Below are 17,020 nucleotides of genomic sequence, written 5' to 3'. Positions count from 1 at the left end.
CTCTAAGTTTGATTGCATAATTGCTGTTAAATAGTGTTAATCATCTGTTTATTTACGTCTTTTATTGATTTTTTTCTCAAACATTTCTGCCGTATACACATAAACTGACAGTCATCACTTATAAGCTACTACTAAATATTGTAGAAACTTAATTTTCTGTAAAGTTGCTTTGCAATGATTTGTATCGTAAAAAGCGATATACAAATAAACTTGAATTGAATTGAATTGAATAGATGAAGCGTTCAGATCAGGAGATAAAGCATCCCTCAAAACAGCAAGAGCCAATCTGTCCTGTGGCATCAAAAACGGTCATATGCTCAAAAAATCAACAATCAGACCATCACTGACTACAAGCCCTGCCACAGGCCTGTGATAATGACACATCCCTCCCGGATACACTCAACCACTTTTATTCACGGTTTGAAATGCAGAAAGACAAACTTGGACAAAAACTGCCCATACCTCCCAACGACCAGGCGCTCTGTCTGTCTCCAGCTGATGTAAGGAAGACCCTATCTAGAATTAACCCTCGCAAGGCTGCGGGTCCTGACGACATACTTGCCCGTGTACTGAAAGACTGTGCTGCACAGCTGACAGATGTCCTAACAGATATCTTCAACACGTCGCTGAGCCAGGCAGTCGTCCCCACATGTCTCAAATCCACAACAATTATACCGGTACCAAAGAAATCACCTGTGTCCTGTCTAAATGACTACCGTCCTATAGCGCTGACTCCAATCATGATGAAGTGCTTTGAGAGGTTAGTCATGCACAACATCAAAACCAGCCTCTCCAACACACTCAATCCGCTCTAGTTTGCTTACTGTCCAAATGCTCTACAGATGATGCAATTTCCACCACCCTCCACCTGGCTCTTACCCACCTAGAAAAATAAAGACTACTATGTTAGAATGCTGTTCATCAACTTCAGCTCAGCATTCAACACAATAATCCTACAACAGCTCATTAATAAACTAAACCTGCTGGGCCTTTAACAGTACCCTCTGTAATTGGATCCTGGACTTTCTAACTGTAAGACCTCAGTCAGTCCGTGCCGGCCACAACACCTCGAGCACTACCACACTGAGCACAGGTGCCCCACAAGACTGTGTGCTCAGCCCGCTGCTCTTCACGCTGCTGCCCGAGGACTGCACTGCCAAGTTCAGCTCCAACCACATCATCAATGTTGTGGATGACACAACGGTGGTAGGTGTCATCAGCAACAGCGATGAAACCGCACTACAGAGAGGAAGTGGCACAACTGGCTGAATGGTGTGGCACTAACAACCTGTCCCACAATGTGGAGAAGACAAAGGAGGTTATAATGGACTTCAGGAGAAACTCCGTTGACCACCCCCAACTGACCATCGACAGCTCGACTGTGGAGAGAGTCGGCAGCACTAAAATTCCTGGGGTTGCACATCACAGAGGATCTCACCTGGACCAGCAACACCCTGTCACTCTCCAAGAAGTCACAACAGCACCTACGCTTTCTCCGCTAGCTGGAAAGAACAAGTCTCCCCCCACCCATCCTCACCACATTCTATAGGGGAACCATTGAGAGCGTGCTGACCAGCTGCATCACTGTCTGAAATGGGAACTGTAGTGCAGCAGACCGCAAGACCCTCCAGCGGACAGTGAACACTGCTGCAAAGATCATGAGCGCTGAGTGCCCTGTGATCGCCTGGAACTCACATCTCCGAAATTGGCGAAACAAATTTTCAAATATGCGCTTTCTTTATAAATAAACTGCAGATTTGAGTATTTTGCCTGAAAATCTATTAAAACTACATTTCATGACACAATAACAGTAATATTTAGAAAATTATGCAGGTTTTTCTTCTCCACCATTAATGCTCATTTGTTGGTGTGAAATGCATTGTGGGATACCTGCTGCATCAAGTTCGCACAAGTCACCTCTTGATGCTGTCAGACTCTGTCCCGTGTTTTGTGTGTGTTCCTGGCCCCATTGTGTTGATTGATTTAATTCCAGGTGTTTCCTATGTTGTTCCATTGATCCCAGGTGTGTCTAGTCTGTAGTCTCTTTTGTCTGTGTATTTAAAGAGTGTTCAGTTCCCAATTCCTTTGTTCCGGTATTGTTTATCTCTACTCCTCGTGCTATGTGTGATTCCTCATAATGTAAATAAATTCCTTGTTGATGTACTCCTGGTCTCCTTGTTCTGTGCTCCATGTTCCCTCACAGTAGCAGCAAAACGTGATAGAATACCAGACCCAAAATATAAGTGGCACCCCCTCTCCCCACGTTTATTTTCCGTTTTTCTGAAAAGGGTTTTTTTTTTTTCCCCCGTGTGTTTCTCCCTGCCATAATGGAGGAGCGAGCGATTGTTCATCGCACTGGCTCAGGCAAGCCCAGACCCCATTGTCTTCGCGACGGCGTTTGTGCCGCTCACCCTCACCAGCACCCTCGAGGGGGAAACTCTCACGACGCTGTTCCGGATCGGGATGATGGAACGTCATCCCGATCCGAAACCCCTCTGCCAGCCGTTCCCGGGTCAAGTCAGCTGGCAGTTCCTGAGTTAAGTTCACCAGCCGTTAATGTGGTAAGCCAAAAGGAAGTTAATGTGGCAAGCCAAAAAGATGTTAATGTGGCAAGCCTGCCAACCCCAAAGCTCACTCCTGTGCCTGCTCCTCGAAAGCACCTTCCAGAGCGCCCTCCAGTGCCTGCTCCTCAAAAATGCCTTCAAGAGCTCACTCCAGTGTTGGCTCCAGCCCCAGAGCTTGCTCCAGTGTCAGCTCTGGTCCCAAAACTCACTCCAGTGCCAGCTCCTTGAAAGCACTTTGCTGTGCCTGCTCCTCCAGAGCGCCCTCCAGTGCTAGCACCTTGTAAGTGCTATCCTGATCCCACGTTAAGCCCAGGAGGGGATCCTGTTCCCGAGTTAAGCCCAGGAGGGGCTCCTGTTCCCAGGTTAAGCCCAGGATAGGCTCTTTTTCCTGAATTAAGCCCAGGATGGGCTCCTGTTCCCGAGTTAAGACCAGGGAGGGCTCATGATCCCCTGTTAAGCTCAGGGAGGGCTCCTGATCCCTCGTTAAGCCCAGGGAGGGCTCCAGGGCCCGAGAACGGCCTAGTAAATTTCCCCAAGTATTTTTTTTGGGGTTGGGGTACTAGGGTTCCAGCCGTAGAGGCGGGGGCTGGGGCCACGGCCTCGGAGACTGCTCCGCCATGGCCCCCCGAGTCCCCAGATCCGCCATGGCCTCCCGAGTCCCCATATCCGCCATGGTCTCCTGAGTCCCCAAATCAGCTATGGGCTGCCGAGTCCCCAGATCTGTCATGGTGCCCCGAATGGAGTGCCCACCCCCTCCCTGTTGGATGTTATGTGGCGTGAGGTCACGCCTTCCGGAGTGGGGGCATTATGTCAGACTCTGTCCCGTGTTTTGTGTGTGTTCCTGTCCCCATTGTGTTGATTGATTTAATTCCAGGTGTTTCCTATGTTGTTCCATTGATCCCAGTTGTGTCTAGTCTGTAGTCCCATTTTTGTCTGTGTATTTAAAGAGTGTTCAGTTCCAAATTCACTTGTTCTGGTATTGTTTATGTCTACTCCTCGTGCTACGTGTTATTCCTCGTGATGTTAATAAATTCCTTGTTGATGTACTCCTGGTCTCCTTGTTCCGTGCTCCGTGTTCCCTCACAGTAGCAGCAAATCGTGACAGATGCATCCTTGAAAAAAGGGGTGGAGCAAGAACCCATCCAGGGATTTAAACTGTATTTGGCTAGATGTGAACTTTGAATTGGAACAGTACTTGGGCAATGTCTGATGATGTTTCACAAGTCCACAAGAACACAAGTACAGACCGCAAATTCAGAAATGGCCATAACACCGCCCTGAGTGAGAAGCAGCAGTCTGCCATTACTGTTTTCTTGCTGTAGCTACTGGAGAGATACAATGTCAGCACCAAAAGCATTACAAGTGTCATGTTTCGGGATCAGGATTCACCAACAAACATAGGAGTCTCCATAGACCTCTGAGGACACAGTGGTTCAATTGAATTTTTTGAAGGAAATGTCCTGAAAAAAAAAGTCCTATATGTTTGTGCTAATCATTTTACGCTGAACTGCCTCACAAAAGAGGGTCAATTCAGTGCTGAAGTTGTTTCTGAAAGAGGGATCAATACCAATGCTTCATGCGTGAATGTCAGCTCCAGACAAAGTAAGCATCACGCGTCATATTTTGAATTCCAAATTGCCTTTCTGAAAGAGCTTCTTTGCACTCTGTAATGCTAATGTTCACCAAGCTACAATTGTCTCTGCCTGTTTTCACTGATGCTGCCTTCACATGCTACCAGAATGATCATAGATATGAATGTGGAACTGTAGTTAAAAATTCCATATGAAAGCAATGTGAAGTCAACCGCTTGGTTGAGCTCATAATCACAAGTGGGACGTATTAAGTTTGTGATAGCACGTGAAGGCACCGTGAGACCAGCTATGTTGTTATTTTTATTGCGCTGTGCTCCCCATCTGTGTAATTCATAAACCCGCATTTACTATACACAGTACAATCAGATTGCATAAGATTGTCCTGTTTTGTTGTTGGCGGTATGCTGGAGCATGAGATCTTGAAGCTCCACACTCTTCTGAAAAGGAAGGCAGGAGCACCAACTCATTTGCATTTAAAGGGACAAACACAAAAATGGCACGTTTTGTCTCATACCCAAAAAGTGGACATTTTAACAAGCTATTTTTTTTAGCTAAACCTTCACATACACACACTGGCGACATCGGAGATGTATTTTACATCTTGTAAAAAGGGGCATAATAGGTCACCTTCAACAAAACTCTTTTGTATTTTCCATTATGCCAATGCTGCTGTTCCCCTATGCTTTTAACTTTTCCTGCTGATGACTGTCACACAGATCTTCCAAATAGATCTACCAAATCAAAAGATCTTTAAATTCCTCTGGCAGTCCTGATATGCACCAACACTGTGTGGACAAAGTGGCAAGTGAATGATGTGGTAAAATGCTCATGAGATAAATAAAAATGAAACCGTTCAGAATGTATTTGGTTCACCATTGAACATTGATAAAGTTTCCAGTTTTTATTCATGACAAGTAAATGAAGCAGGTTGTTTCATATAAATACTTGGGTAAAATTATAGATCATTTGTTATCTTGGAAAAATCATATGGAAAATGTTTTCTTAGAGACAAAAGCAAAAAAATATATATATTTTATTTTCTTAATTATTGTCTTAAGTCTTTTGGCGCAAGTACCTAATTATTTTATTTTCTTTTTTTTTAAATTACACCTTTGATTGTAAGCTTTCTGCACTGCTGTAATACTACACATGGTACAAGTGTTTTCCACCACCCTAAGGTCAAAGTTATTTGGTAACACTCAAGTTTCAGTAAGGTTACAATAGGGTCCAATAGTTAACATTAGTTAACTACTTTAGTTAACATGAACTAAGCATGAACAATACTAGACAGCATTTATTGATCTTAGTTAATGTTAATTTCAACATTTACTAATGTATTATTAAAAACAAAAGTTGTGCTTTATAAATAAATATGAATAAATATTGTAATAAATGTCTTGATCATTGTTTGTTCATGTTAGTTGATACATTAACTGACATTAATTAATGGAAGCTTATTGTAAAGTGTAACCAGTTATTTAATTAAGAATGTGTTCAAAGATTGTTGGCCAGCCTATTGAGATATTTTATAAATTAACTTACCATCGTAATCTGGCAAACAGTATTATTACCAATCATATCCTGCATAACACAGAGTGAATGTACATTGTTAATGTCAAATCTGAGATATTGTGATGTAAGAAAAATGTCTGACAATAAAGTGTTTATCTATCTAAACAACCTAAAATCTCTTATTTTATGCATTAGTTAAACAACAAATGTATACATAAAATTTAATTCATATTTAGAATATGTTGACATGTCTGCTTACATCTATGTTGTTTTATGTATGTTTTGTTTTATGTGCTTTTATATGTTTTATATGGGTTTTATATCCACCCTGATGCCATCAGATAAACAAAATTTGAACTGAATTAAGCTGGATGATGGCACTATTGTTTCCTTTAGGGCTGCTTTACAGCTGAATCACATCTTGCTAAATCAACACTGGGATTAAACTGAACTGAATCAACATTGAACTGCTGAATAACAACACTGCTGCCTTTTAGAACTGCTGATTGATTTACTTGAAACTATTACTAATCTAAACTGACTTGAGCAAAATAATGAAACTACTGACTTTTAGAGCTGCCAAATCTGAACTGTCTCCAAAGCTGAGTTTCCATAATCAATTCTGTTACTTCCTGTTTATCTCTGTGAAGCTGCTTTGACACAGTCTGTATTGTATAAAACATAATAAAAATAAAGGTGACCTGACTTGACATCTATTTTCCAAACCACTTGTCCTATAGGGTCATGGAGATGTTGGTGTGTCTCTGGCCATAGCCAGGGTGTTACACTTGCTGAATTCAGTGACAAGAGGTGAGAGGATCCAAATGCAGATGAGTTTTATTGAAGTAATTAAAACGAACCAGGATGACAAAAACCATGAACAGCGAAACAAACATGCAATAGCTAGTAAACAGACACAAGACTAGACCAAGAACCAGGGCAAACAAAGGGGTTTAAATACTCAGGGTAACAAGGCAACAAGGGGGTGGAGCTAATGAATTGTCATAGGAACTAATGATGGTATCTAACAAGGCAGGTAGGTAAACAGGGACACAGAAAGCTGGGGAGGCACAGAAACACATTACAAAACAAGAGTCCTAAACACAAGACAAGGGAACACAGGCATGGATCGTGACACAGGGAAACACACTGGATGGATGTCAAGTCCATCACATGGGGTTCTATATATCATACCTTCAAGTCCTGGAGTTTGCATGTTCTCCCCATGTTGGCTTGGGTTTCCTCCAGAAGCCCTGGATTTCTCCCACAATCCAAAGACATGAAGGACAGGTGAACTGGAGGCAATACATTTTCAGAGAGTGTGAATGTCTGTCCATCCATTGAGGCCTTTCCCTGCCTAGGTGCTGAAAAACAGTAATAGGCTCAAGCAACCCTACATAGGACAAGCAGTTTGGAAAAATTATGGATGTTTTTTTTACAATTTCTTACGTTTTATTCATCCCTTCATGGTCCCGGCAGGACTTTTATAGTCTCAGCCTCAGACATCACGCCCACGGACTGTTGGCTGGATATGGCACACAAAATTGGAAACATTCAGGAGTTTCAAAGTCATCATCAAACTGGTGGAAATATACAGGATTTCTGGGAGACCTGTGTGCCGAGTTCTTTAACATTCCACCTAGAAACAAAGATGCCGTGATGCCAAATCCCATCATGAAAGAAGAAAGCCGTCATATGTTTACAACTTTGACAATGAGCACTTATCAGGATCATTTAAATGTGCATGTAGAATCACTAAATTTGACTTCTCAGGGAATTACAACATAATCATCATTGGAAACGTCAAGTGTTGGCATTACGTTTGACATTTCTCCTTTGATGTACTGAGATGCAGCACAAATGAAAGATAAGCTGTTACACTGGATCGATCATGTCCTGGCATTCTGAAAGCCCACTGAAATTATGCCAGAGTATTATCTATTTACAGGCTGGGATTTGTTTAATAGGCCATCATCACATTAAGAGAATAAAATCAAATTACATGCCATGCTGCTGTACAATTATCATAATACCAAAAAGATTGATTATAATAAAATGAGCAATACTGGTAATAATGACTTCAATGCAAGCAACTGCATCAGCATCACAATAACATTATTGGTGACAAAGCAAAAACAACCAAACAGTCACAAATGTTTACATAGATGCAGCACTACCTGCCCAGAGAAAATCCTACACCAATTTTATTTCCCTTGTTGTTGACAAAATTTCATGTCACTACGCTCACCAGCATTGCTGCCAAAATCCTGATTTATGCCAAGATTAATTGTGAGCAATTTGTCCAGAGATGACAGCAAAAACAGCTGCTATAATCACTGTTTAGTATGAGAGAGCCAGACGGGATGGACATGTGCTGGGAAGCGCCAATGTCATGTTGCTTACAGATCCACATTCTGTCACAGAGAATATGCCCAGTCTCAAATGGTAATACATGTTGATTACATTGACACAGTTCATTGATATTAAACTAAAACAACACATTTTAAACAAATGAAAGTATGAAAACTTCCACAAAAATGCCAGACTCCCAAAAACTTGTACACAATGCATGCACGTCTGTCAACAAGACTGATATGCTGCTAAAGGCAAAATCTAAATAAATACTCAAAGCAAATCCAATGTTCATAAGATACAATGCAAACCTGACTGCTCTTGTACACTGTGGCAAGGAGGAGGTAATGATCAGAGGATCATTCATAAAACATGACAATCTAAAAACAAAATCCTCTTTTAACCATGACTACTTTCTAATCTGGGCCACTGCTTTGGTTGTTTGAGTCAATATATGTTAGATTTGATAAATTCGAGCCATCAAACGCTGATTCATTAAGTGTTTGTGGTGTCAGACAACCTTAATTGTGCGTACTGGGATTGAAAAATATTAATACATGAAGAGTACAATGTGATGTTTTAGTTTTAACCTGGTTTAGGTTATTTCACAGTTGATTTTTTTATGCATGCAGAATTTTGCAACAAATGCACAAACACCTTTTCTATGTTATGTTTTTTCTATTTTTTACACACTCTCTCTATCTCCCTCTGTTTTGCAATAGCAACACCAAAATAATTCTACCCTATAGGGCGGACCATTAAACCCCTGGATTAACACAGAGAACTTTGTGCAGCCACATCTCAAGATCAGGTTCTGTGTGGCTTTACATAATGCCCCCTCAGTTGAGCTTACACGTGAACAGCTACTTCAACTTCTTGGCAGTGGATTGGTAAATCAAAGCCGGTGTAGTCATACTCGTGAATGTTTCATTTGGATTGAAAACACAGCCTAGGCAAGGCAATGTTCAATCATAATATGTCCCGCATGAACTTAACAGCCTATATCTTCATATGGACCCTGTTTTATACCACTTGCCTGCTTGAGTCAGTGAGTCTCCTTTAAGATAGTGTCAAGTCTCACCTTCCCAACCCTGAGCTGAAAGGTAGCTCAGTCCCATGATTGGGCGGTCAAGGGTAGGGTCTATAATCACGTGACATTCTTCCAACCCCGGGACGCCATTTTGGAGGAAAGTTTGGAATTTCTGACACATAGGAAGAAAAAAAGAGGAGGAGATAACGAAAGAAGTTTGACGTTTAGGAAAACAATCCTCATTCCACCGAAGCCGAAGAAGAATGTAGCAAACTGCAGACGTGAGGATTTGAATCGCTTACACTGAGCCTTTGCAAGCGCAAGGCAGGGCGGTGTATATTTGCAGTTTGGGGAGTTTTTGGAAGCCCTGCAACTGGCGGCGACGTGTGTGGAATTTTTCCCCTGCATACGCGGAGCAGATTGGCGGTGCAGGCTGAGTCGGAGCGTCTTTGTGTTTTTTGAATGGAAGCGCTGGGCTGTCAGTGGAGTAGAGCTCAATTCTGTGGTGTCGCGCGACTGTCAGGTTGAAGAAGTGCAGCTCTCGCTCTGCACTAAACCCAAGCGGCTCATTTTCATATCAGCCTGAACCGTCCCAATGTTTACCGGATAAACATTTGAGTTTCATGCCAGCTGCGTCTGACTGACTCCTCAAAGACACAGGACGGACTCGTGTTGGGAGAGGAGCGTTTTATTATCGCGTGTATTGTTAAATTCCATCGCGAGCTCTGCTGGATTTGTTATCGTGCAAGAGCCCAATCGAAACATGCCAGTAAGGAAAAAAGGTGAGATAAAGATGAGAAAACTTAGGATATACTTTTACACAGTCTGACATTGTAGTTGGTTACTCACTGCTTTGCGGCTTAACTTAACATTTCAGACTGTAAATTATTAAGATATTGTCGTTTACCGAGCTTTATCTCCAAGGTAACTGGATATATTAAACTGTACAATTGTTTGGAAATAAGAACTGTCATACATGTTTTGCCCAGTCACCACCACGAATAGGTTTTAAAACATACAGTAAAGTAATTTAACGTTATGTCTTACTGTAGGCTTTATTCACTCATGACGGCAAACTTACAGACGAGTTTTAGATATTTCGCGTTATACTGTCTGCTGCAGTATCGTGTAATTAAGTAATTCATGAAAACTTTCTGTCTGCCCCGTATAGATGCACAGAGGGCTATGTTACTGCTGGAGGAATACCGGACAAAACTAAGTAACACTGAAGACCGACAGCTGCGAAACTCCATCCAGAGAGTCATTGACATCTTCCAGAGTAACCTCTTCCAGGCGCTTATAGGTATTACAATGCGTCATTCAGCACTGCCTTAAGAATAATGAAAGTACTGTGTCATGCTGAGAGCTACTATTTATCACCATGGGTTGCATGAACTCTATCTATCTATCTATCTATCTATCTATCTATCTATCTATCTATCTATCTATCTATCTATCTATCTATCTATCTTTCTATCTATCTGTTTTTGTAATTTTTTTATTTTTACATATAAGGAGACACAAGACAGGTGACTAAACTTTGTTGTGAGCACTGTAGGAAATAATCAGTATCAGTTTTTCATTCATGGGGTGTTCATATTCAGTCTGTGGAGGTTGTGACATTTTCCCTCCAAACGTTTGGTGGTTGCTTGTCATTGCACAGAGGTGTTAAGTAGTAAAAGCCAAGGGGTATGTGTTACTCAATCTATACTGGCATTTAATGACCATTGCCTCCGTTTTTAGAGGGATGGGAACTTACTGACATGTAGATGACTATAAGCATTTAATTTTGTTCCTTTACCTTAACAGCTTTCCTTTCTATTTATATATTGTCTAAAGAGTACCTATAGCACTGTGCTATGACTGGTAAATTCAAACTTAATACTTTGAAGTATTAAAACTTCAAACTTAATACTTTGAAACTATAATCTAAAATATTATTTCAGAATGTTCCAGTTCTTCATTGTTTTATCTTATAGTTTGTTTGAGGAGCCGCAGTACAGTGTTACTTAGTTCTCTTAGGACAGCCATTGCAAACTAGGAAAGGAAGGCAACCACGAGGAATGCTTGAACAGCCTGTTTGAGTTTCTCAGGGGTTTGACTGGCCGTGTGCCAGTGACTCCCTGTGTTTGACCCTGAAGGTGTGGAGGCTTCCTGTTATAATTTCATCCTCTGCTTCCTATTCTTTAGAAAAAAAAAAAAACACACGGAAGTTTTTGCTTGAGTGGCTAAAAGTAAAAACTATTAGTTAAGGCATTCTTAGTTACTTATTTTAGATTTGTCTACTGAAATGGTCACATGTTTTAGGTCAAAGGCTGGTAAGCTTCCTCTTTGTGAATGTATTTCTCTAGTGTGTCTTGCTTCAGTTTTAAAAGCCAACTCCGTTTGTGAAAAGCAGAAAAACTTAGTAATAGATGGGGGAGCATATCAGACATTTTAATTGCATATCACAAGACCACAAGCTGTAAATATTTGCTTCTATTGTCCAGGCCAAAGAGCTACACAGTAATGTTATGTGTGTGTCAGCACTGTTCTGTATCTTAGAAAACCATCTTACTCCAAGCTGTCATGATGAATCTTTGTGCTCAGCATTGTTAAGTTCATACACCATACATGTGTAATCACCCTCATGCATAGCGTCATTCATGTTTACACAATCGCGTGCAGATATCCCTCTTCTCATATATGTCCCCGCATGCACATGTTCTTAAGAGCGCTGCTAATGAAAAACGCATTGGAGAGAGGGATTCCAATTTGACTTTTCTACAGATATGTATTCTAAAATACAAACAAAATGTAATCTGTTGACATGATTGCCCTAGTCCTAATCCGTAGGCTGATGATTTACGATGGTTTCTCAGAGAGAGCATCACTGCAGACTCAGTGCATGTATCTCAATGATTAGAGCCTTAAGATCCCTCCCTGGACACCAGAGAAGAAGAGTTAACCAGAGCAGGGCAGGTCTCCTCCTGCATGCAAAATTTGGGTCACAAGATAGACCAGGTTTACCCTTGACAGAACCCATCTGCCTCATGAGTTCCTAGTTAATCGTTTTGAAAATGAGACTCAAAGTAGGGGTACGATTAAATGACATTATCTAAAGCAGCTAATGGCCAGGTTTTATCCACACACAGAAGAACCTTTTTTAAAAAGCTCTTAGTGCTTGATAAAGAACTGGGATGGTGAATTTGATATCACAAAGGCAGTCCAATATCTTTTCCCTAATCTTTATTCAGAGGTCCTGTCTGAAACAGAGTAATGGATTAAAATCACTTCCTCAAGTAGATAGGAAGCATCTCTTAAAGCACATTGTAATAACTTTGGCGAGCATCAAGCCAGCTAAAAAATATAAGTATAAAAATAACACCAACTGAGCAATATTATATTTTTTAATGATTTTCTCATGTGGCTGATTGTGGTCCTGCAAATGGTTGTAATTTCCAAAGTTGATCATCGTAATATATTTTTAATTATCAACAGAAAGCATTAGCATTCCAAAGTCTCTAAATGAGCCATCAGATAATGAAGACGTGTCAGAGTTAAAGAGACCCGACATGCTTGGTGAACTGCGGAAATTCTATCCTGTTGCTGCAGAAGTCTGTTAATCAGACGTCAATACAGCACTCTGTTTAAATGCTGCCTCACCACAGATCTCATTTCGGAGGCAGAAAAGTGAACATGAGACTCAGCAAAACCTAGGAATCGGCTGATAGTTACGCCTCTGTTTGACTGGCTCAACAGAGAGGGCTCATCTCTGATGAATTATAATTGATCTCCACTATGAAATATAGCAAATTGAGTTTAGGTCTTTTGATCTTTACATTGTAATGAATCCACTGTCATCATACTTTTTTTTCTTGTTAAACTTTAGCCGAGAAACATCACAAAGAGTTCAAGTGTCTGGGTCTCAAACATACAACATCTCTTTATTTATCATGGTTCCATTGATCATTGGGGACTTAATTATAAATAATTTAAACTTTTACATTTACATTACATTTAGTCATTAGGCAGGCACTTTTATCCAAAGTGACTTGCAAATGAGGACAAAGCAATCAAAATCAACAAGAGATCAATTTTAAAAGGGGTAAGTTTTTTTTTTTTTAAGAATAGAATTGGAATAGAGAGTTCTAGAGTTAGAGGGTCAAATAAAGATGGAAGAGATGTGTTTTTAGCCGATTCTTGAAGATGGCTAAGGACTCAGCTGCTCGGATTGAGTTGGGCAGGTCATTCCACCAGGAGGGAACATTTAATTTAATAGTCTGTGAAAGTGATTTTGTGCCTCTTTGGGATGGCACTATAAAGCGACGTTTACTTGCAGAACGCAAGCTTCTAGAAGGAACATAAGTCTGAAGAATGAATTTGGGTAAAGGGGTGCAGAGCCAGTGGTGGTTTTGTACTGTAGGTAAACATTAATGCCTTGAGTTTTATGCGAGCAGCTATTGGTAGCCAGTGCAAATTGATAAACAGAGGTGTGACGTGCATCCTTTTCAGTTTATTAGAAATTAATCTTGCTGCTACATTCTGGATTAATTGTAAAGGTTTGATAGAACTGGCTGGAAGACCTGCCAAGGGAGCATTGCAGTCCAGCCTGGACAGAACAAGAGCTTGAACAAGGAGTTGTGAAGCATAACTGTTTTTGAAGGAGTTCTAGTTGATGTGCTGGATGGTGAAATTGTGATGAAAAGATGGGTTTGATGGAACCACAAGCAGTTCTGTCTTGGCAAGGTTGAGTTGAAGGTGATGGTCCTTCATCCAGCAAAAAAATGTCTGTTAGACAAGCTGAGATATGAGCAGCTATCGTCGGATCATCAGGATGGAATGAGAGGTAGAGTCATAGGTGGAGCGTGTCTAAGGCTGGGGAAGGATTAGCCTGGTCATGGGGTCTTATGGCAAAAATGCCACTAAATTGGACAAAAATGCTCCAGCACAAACAAATTAAATCTATTGTGTCTGTTGCTAACAAAGTGAATTTCGCAGTGTAGACTGCTTCAGTGATTATAACGACAGTTTTTTTTTTTTGAGAATGCTTAAACTCGCGATAGATCAAAATTAGTGATAATGTCACTTTCTGTAGGCTATGTAATTTATTCGCCGTTTGAATAACCGTGGAAAGGAAACGTTATGTAATTAAATTTTTTTTATGTTTGTTGTTAAATACAAATTCAGTCCCATTAAAGATATTTTATTAGCCTACATGACACCCATGTCTGGTTCTTGCCTAATAAGACAGTATTTAATAGATTTGGCTGCTTTAAGCCTTACCCTGGAGTTGGTTCACCCTCCGCCTATGGGTAAAGTTGAGTGTCATTAGCATAGCAGTGGTATGAAAAGCCATGTTTCTGAATGACAGAACCTAGTGATGCCATGTAGACAGAGAATAGAAGTGATCCAAGAACTGAGCCCTGAGGCACCTCAGTAGTTAGATGTTGCGACTTGGGCTCCTCACCTCTTCAAGTTACCACTGGAGTGCGGTTCCTGAGATGCCTTTTGCCAATAGGGTTGACAGGAGGATCTGTTCCAGCAAGGTAAGTATTGCAGATTTGGAATCCGCTCTTGCCAGTCCTAGGGCTTCAACAACTGAGAGCAAGGCAGTCTTGGTTGAATGCCTTTCTCACACAGAACAACCTCCTCGACAGCAACCAGTCTGGTTTCAGAAGTGGACAGAGACTTGGTTGAAATTACCACATTGTCTGATGTAGCTTGTTTTTTCTAATGGTTCTGAACAGTGAACTGACCTATTTAGACTGATATAAGACACCGTTTGGGCTGATATTATAAAGATTTTTGTGTAAAACAAGACCCCTGTATTAACAGCGGGTTTGATGTGTCATTGTAGTACTACTAAAATAGGCAGAGATTAAAATAGCTCCATTTTTATCATGCACATTGTGTACTTGCAGAGCATGGACGGGGTTACTGAACTGACATGAATAAACAGTACCCCTCATAATGACACTGGCATTAATACTAAGGGCAAAGTAGTGCGTTTAGTATTAACCTCTTAATAGCTGATTCTCAAACAATGATTAAAACTCTGTGTACCTCACTCAGAATGTCATGCTTATTAGTAAGTTGCTTCAGTCATAACTTCATCTGATGCCAGACTGATTTGCCTCAGGGACCATAGTAAATATCAAATAAATAAATATCAAACTCATAAAGCTCCCTTTCTTTCATGTTTTTTCCTGGCTGACCAAAAGCCTAAAGACAGCCATGTTGTTGTCCATTCTGCTTATATCTGCAGATGTAACGGTTTTGGAGTTAAAGGCTTGATTTTAGCAACAAACGCAACCCGGAAAACTATCGGCATGGATTTTTGCCGATAACCGATTGTTCTAGCAATCAGCTATCGGTGCCGATTAATCGGCAAAACCAATACATCTGTCGACCTCTACTCCTTGTATATTGGCATACAGAAATTTGGAAAGCCCCACCATCCACACCTAAGGGAGAGCCATGGATAGAGCAGACTCAAAACTTAAACTGTAATTGCCACATGAGGTGATGAGAGAACTTTTGCTGCCCGGCATGAACATCATTATGAAAAAGAATTCTGATTATATTTCTATAGCGCAGGAATAGTAGATCAGATTTATGTTCATTTGCAGAGACTGAATTATGTGGCCAAGTGTACATGGAATGAATGTGTACCAAGTGATTGTTAGCAAAAATACAAAATGCGTCATTTATATTTGTTTAGCATAACTGTTCATAAATGATTTGCTTGCAAATAGAGGGTCTTTCACCATCTGCTTCCTTCCTGATGTGCTTCAATGAGATTTGCAAATGAAATTATGAATGATTTTGCTCAGATAATGCAGCTGACTCAGCTAGAGTGCTGTGTAAATGTACAGTCTTATATAATGCATTTTTAATTTGTTTGATGCATGATGATTCAGCACTTGAAAAATCTGAATGCTGTCATCAGGACCTTTGATTTATGTGTCCCAGATTGTTTTCAATAAGAGAGCATAGTTTGTTCTTTTTTTTTTTTTTTTTTTTTTTGCCCTACTTTTGGACAGGTTGGTTGCAAATTTGAAGCTGCTCTTGACATTTTGCATTCTACCAATCTTTGTAATCCCCGCCCACCCCCCCAACACTTTAAATACTTGTCACATAACCAGCAGTTACCCGCTATCAGATGTCACTACATGTTATTAACAAGACATGCTTTGGAATAATGTCAGTCACTGGCACACACATAGAAATGTCAGTTTCTTATTGTTTGATGTTTCAATTTCCAGGTAGTTGGAGACAGAAAAAGACCTGTGATCAGTGATCAATTTAATGTTTTTTTTTTTTCACAAAAATTGAACCAAACAAACAAACTATATTTTCGATAAGGTGAACTGAAAGCCCCTTGCATTTCACCTGAATAACTCCAGTCTTTATTTTTCAGTAAACAGGCTCAGTATTTGGTTTAATTTTTTGTTGTTTTATTTTGAGAGTACTTGCATGACTGAGAGGTCAGTCAAATATTAAATGGTTGGATTCTGTGACGTCACGACCTGTAACTTCTCTAAGGCTTACAGGGGCACTGACAAGTGAAAGAACAGCGTTTCGATCGCCCCCCCCCCCGGGTGGCTGGTCCCAGTATAGGTCATAAACCCATGTAATCTAATGGGACGTGGGACAAGCTAAATAATTAAATTACACTTTAAATATTTTGTTTTCAAACATGGTTTATGTCATTTGATGTAGATTTTATCATGCTGATGTAAGTTAGGGTGTTCGTTATTGAAATAAGTTTGGTTTTAGTTAGTTATGTGATGCTATAAAAACGGGAGTGTGATGTGATGATTGACAGCTGAGACTGAAAGCTTCTCTGAGCGAACTGAGGCGCCAACAGACTTTTTTCGGGATCTTCAGGAAGAGATTGGAGTTGTATTTACCTTATTTTAACACAAGCCTCATACGTAAAATCAGCAGACAAAACTTGGACCAGTCAGGCTAATTTAAAAAAAGGG

At 40.5% G+C, this 17,020-nt stretch overlaps 1 protein-coding gene across 18 annotated transcripts in view; it reads left to right on the top strand.

The window, feature by feature from the left end:
* The first annotated feature begins 9,136 nt into the window (after positions 1-9,136).
* The window catches only part of LOC109052896 (discs large homolog 1-like protein), a 112,785-nt gene continuing 104,901 nt past the window's right edge, over positions 9,137-17,020 (top strand). For 5 of the 18 annotated variants that reach the window (XM_042768441.1, XM_042768362.1, XM_042768391.1 and 2 more), the window contains exons 1-2: positions 9,139-9,832; positions 10,222-10,353. In XM_042768441.1, the coding sequence (XP_042624375.1) occupies positions 9,814-9,832; positions 10,222-10,353 (151 nt within the window). In that variant the 5' untranslated portion in view covers positions 9,139-9,813. Of the gene's footprint in view, positions 9,833-10,221; positions 10,354-17,020 lie in introns of all 18 variants that reach the window. The other 13 variants (XM_042768469.1, XM_042768422.1, XM_042768451.1 and 10 more) reach the window with 5 other exon arrangements.

Source organism: Cyprinus carpio, chromosome A2, assembly GCF_018340385.1.
Source record: "Cyprinus carpio isolate SPL01 chromosome A2, ASM1834038v1, whole genome shotgun sequence".
Lineage (NCBI taxonomy): Eukaryota > Metazoa > Chordata > Actinopteri > Cypriniformes > Cyprinidae > Cyprinus > Cyprinus carpio.
The sequence above is the reverse complement of the archived record's forward strand: the minus strand, read 5'-3'. Positions and strand labels throughout refer to the sequence as shown.